This window comes from Triticum dicoccoides, chromosome 5A (genome assembly GCF_002162155.2).
Source record: "Triticum dicoccoides isolate Atlit2015 ecotype Zavitan chromosome 5A, WEW_v2.0, whole genome shotgun sequence".
Lineage (NCBI taxonomy): Eukaryota > Viridiplantae > Streptophyta > Magnoliopsida > Poales > Poaceae > Triticum > Triticum dicoccoides.
Genome location: NC_041388.1, coordinates 405,553,824 through 405,557,477, shown reverse-complemented (window position 1 = coordinate 405,557,477; position 3,654 = coordinate 405,553,824). Strand labels below are relative to the sequence as shown.

Below are 3,654 nucleotides of genomic sequence, written 5' to 3'. Positions count from 1 at the left end.
AATAAATAATAACTTTATTATTGCCTCTAGGGCATATTTCCTTCACATGCCTCACGTCACCGCGCGCCTCGCGAGGTGGATGCAAGCCTAGAGATATCCGCTCCTCGGGAGGCATACTCGGGAGGCCGCCCCTCGGGAGGGCTCGTCCTCGTTCGCCTCGCAAGGCGGGGGCCCTCGCGAGGGTCTTGCTCATGAAGTCCTGGAGTTGGGCCGCGCCGGGCCATCGATGGAGCCACGCGCTGGGCCGTGGGCAGACAGGTCTGGGTGTTCGTCATTATTATCATGCTCAGATAGTAAGCAGCGACAGGGAGCAAATAGACAAGACCCTCATTGTCAGCGGTGGATGGGGGTGATGTGGAGGCGGCAAGGATAGACTCTAGGACAACATTTATCCAAACAAAGTCATAAGCTGTATGCCACGTGCATGTTCCTTGAAATTGGCTTTTGCTTCTCTTTATAGATAAAGCAATCACCAAATCCATACAACAAGTTCAAGTGTGAGAAAATTAAAAAGTCTATTGGACCAACAACACAAACATGCCCTACTAAAATGAGGAGAAAAGGCCACCAGGTGGCCAGTAGCCCAGCGGCTATGAAGCGTAGTAAGGCGGCGAGCTATCAAAGTCATCGCATCCATCAGGTTGCCAAGTCGGTCCCAATCCTGTTGCCTAGAGAGCGGGTCCCAGTGCTGCAAAAAGGCGACAAATTTAAATATAGAGTCAGCGGCTCTATGCAGGAAGACCAGCTCAATCATCATCTTGTTACGAGTCGTCCAGAGAATCCAAGTCAACACTGCGAACACTAACCAAAAGAGGTGTCTCCTTCTCCTGGACTTGTTGGCTCGAGTTTTGAGAAACCCTACCGGGTCCAGGGCCTCCTAGTCAGGTCCCAAAGCCCAACTGACAAAACACCAAAGCAACCGAGCAACTATGCAGGCGAAGATGATGTGGGTCCCATTCTTCGGGACCACAAACAAGAAATAGTCCCATCGTCATTCCTGTTCCGCTAGAGCATCTCCGTCCGTCTCCGATGAGAGGTGATCACGTAGAAGCTCCCACACGAAGATCTTGATCTTCAGAAAGGGGCGCTTTCCCAAGGGTGCCAAATGCGTGGTATGCAACGTACATCTCGACATTCTACGTGCTCACAAAGTCATTTCACGAAAAAATAAACGACAACTTTTGTGTAGCGGTGAGAAGAAGACAAAATTCAGTGTTAAAAAGGGCTTTTCATGAGACATCTTTTGTCATTTTTATACAAGCCAAAAAAATTGTTTTCGTGACGTATAGAATATGAAGATGTATGCATCAATTTTTGTTCAAAATCTTTTGACATTTTGAAGTGTTATTTTCCGATGTCGGGAGCATATGATCCCATGTGCCAAAGTCAATTTCTGGGTTTACCCCAACCTTTGCATCAGGCGACACACATGGCTTTTTTTTAGGATACACAGAGCCATATTTATTAAATTCAGAATAGGTAACTTTGGAAAGAAAGAAGGGTTTATCCCTGGCCTTTGCATCAGACGATAGCCATATTTACTAAGTTCAGAGTAGAACAGGTATGCTATGGTGTGTAGATTAATGAAGCGGTGTTCTCCCTCCTTTTGGGAAAAGATCGATTACTACCTAGAACATTCCATCAGGAAATAAATTTATTCCACTTTATAAGCTTAGATTCACCCTTTGCTGGGAAGGCATATGTTTTGCGTGTTCATTTGGGTGCATGGTCAGAACTGTAGGCTGACAGTGAATTGGAACAATCTTTTTTGACAATCAAGAGTTGGAAAATTCAATTTTGCATGCTTTCCCCAGTTGCAAAAAGGAAAAAAAAAGATAACGATGATCAGGTAGGACAGAAGAGAAGGCTCGAGACTGACAGGGATGTATATATCGAAGATCATAAAGCGGCAGCATAAAGTTGTAACTCGGGCTTATCTACGCCTTGGACGTGAACGATAATTTGCACAGTATATATGAATATCATCCATCAGTACCGTACATGCACAAGTTCACCTTCTTGGTATCATTTTTCCCCAGCGCTGTGAGAAGACCGATATATCTAGTAATCTAGGCATCATGTCGTGGCTGGAGTGCAGATGCTAATATGAGATGATGGAATCACATGACGGTGCAAGCGGTAACGTCCTCGTCGTTGAACATGTTCATGTACTTGACCTCCGGCGCGGCCGGGTCGGCCATGGCCTGCGGCACGTTGCGGACCAGGCCCGCCGGCGCCTTCTTGTCGTAGGAGCCGCCGACGTAGGGGTAGGTGGCCACCGTGTAGGGCACGTACGGCCACATATCCGCCGTCGTCTTCCCAGTCCTCTTCACCCTCGCCAGCACCTTGCGAGGCTCCACGTACCCCGTCACAGTCACCTTGCTGATCTTGCGATTCACCACCACTGCCGTCACACCTTTGGCATATGCATATGAACGTTCACCAAATGAATATATGAACTAAATGTTATATTTTCTATCCTCAAAATAAAAAATATATCTTCAAAAGAAAAGAGTTAGATCGTTTGGTTTGACGTTTGAGATCGATATAGGTCACTATGTGTATATGTACCCCGAATCGATTTGACGGCGCTCTTGACCCTCCTCTCGCAGCCCTCACAGTCCATCTTCACCGTGATGTTCACCGTCTGCAGATGGATAGATAGAAGAAAACTCCAGTTAATCACACGTTTCTGGCAGCATGCATCGTTCTGATGATGAAGACGCTGGGGGGATAACCTCCTTTTCGAAAAAAAACACGTTTCTAGCAGCTCAATTAACAAAATGACTAAAAAAAACATATTGACCCCTTCACAAGATCAGAAGGCCATCTTCGGAAGATGGAACTGCTTCCGATAGATGAACAAACCTACACCAAAAAATAGAACACAAACGTGCTTGAATTACACAATCCTCACCGTCAGTGGCCGCCTTTTCTTAATCCTGATGGCTTCCCTTGTATGTGTCAAGTTGCATAGACGGGACAGGTGATCCAAGGCGCCCATGATCTGATCTAACTCAACTTTTGCTTCCAGCAAGAACCACTGATGAACCGTTCTTGCGCTTGTCTCTACTGCGAAGGCCAAGTACAGAACCTTAGGCGATGGAAGGGGCCATATATATACCCAGGAGAAAGAAGAGAGACAAGGACAGCGTGCCTAATCCTGCATGGTTAGGGTTGGTGCAAGACACGGCGAGAGTGATTAAACCTCAGAGATTTCGGACTAAATAAAGTGTGTTGGGCAAGAAAGCATTTCTTTTCCTAGGATGGGACATGCCATGCCCCCCGCAGCTCCATCCCGCGCGAGGTGCCCTGAGCGTGACACCACCCCAATCATGCACTCAATCAAGACAAGGGGATAAAAAGTCCTGCCAAGGAAATGGATTTGCTTTTATATCGAATCATATTCTTCGGATCGTTCTGAAAGGGCTACATACCTAACCCGAATTCAAATCTTGACTTGTGATCTACTTGCCAAAATTATGCACTAAAATCTGGCATAAAATGGTGATATAGCTAGGTTAGTAGTAGTATGTTCTTGACTGATGCGCCGGGTTTTTCACGTTACAGTACGATGTTGATTGCTTTGTTCCTTCTCGGGTTTGCATCGCGCCGTAGTTTTCAGCCTCTTTGCAAGGTTCTCCACTCTCGTCT

The 3,654-nt window shown here is 46.5% G+C and overlaps 1 protein-coding gene across 2 annotated transcripts; it reads right to left on the bottom strand.

Moving 5' to 3' along the window:
* Positions 1–1,868: 1,868 nt before the first annotated feature.
* LOC119301873 (heavy metal-associated isoprenylated plant protein 20-like) lies at positions 1,869–3,101 on the bottom strand. Of its 2 annotated transcripts, XR_005147215.1 has the most exons (4): positions 2,918–3,101; positions 2,572–2,647; positions 2,070–2,416; positions 1,869–1,962 (listed from the first exon to the last, which is right to left on the bottom strand). XR_005147215.1 is itself a non-coding variant. In XM_037578852.1 (3 exons), the coding sequence occupies exons 1-3, from the start codon at positions 3,002–3,004 to the stop codon at positions 2,121–2,123; spliced, it is 459 nt and encodes a 152-aa protein (XP_037434749.1). In that variant the 5' UTR covers positions 3,005–3,100; the 3' UTR covers positions 1,869–2,120. The 2 variants fall into 2 exon arrangements, 1 of the variants encoding a protein (XP_037434749.1); XM_037578852.1 differs by having other exon boundaries at positions 1,869–2,416; positions 2,918–3,100.
* Between the last annotated feature and the right edge of the window lie 553 nt (positions 3,102–3,654).

Bases quoted from the DNA above. Each gene is read 5' to 3' on its own strand.
- LOC119301873 (XM_037578852.1), bottom strand. From the start codon at position 3,004: ATGGGCGCCTTGGATCACCTGTCCCGTCTATGCAACTTGACACATACA. The intron at 2,648-2,917 runs GTGAGGATTGTG...ATCCATCTGCAG, and splicing joins AGAAAAGGCGGCCACTGACG to ACGGTGAACATCACGGTGAA. The intron at 2,417-2,571 runs GTACATATACAC...CATATGCCAAAG, and splicing joins CGCCGTCAAATCGATTCGGG to GTGTGACGGCAGTGGTGGTG.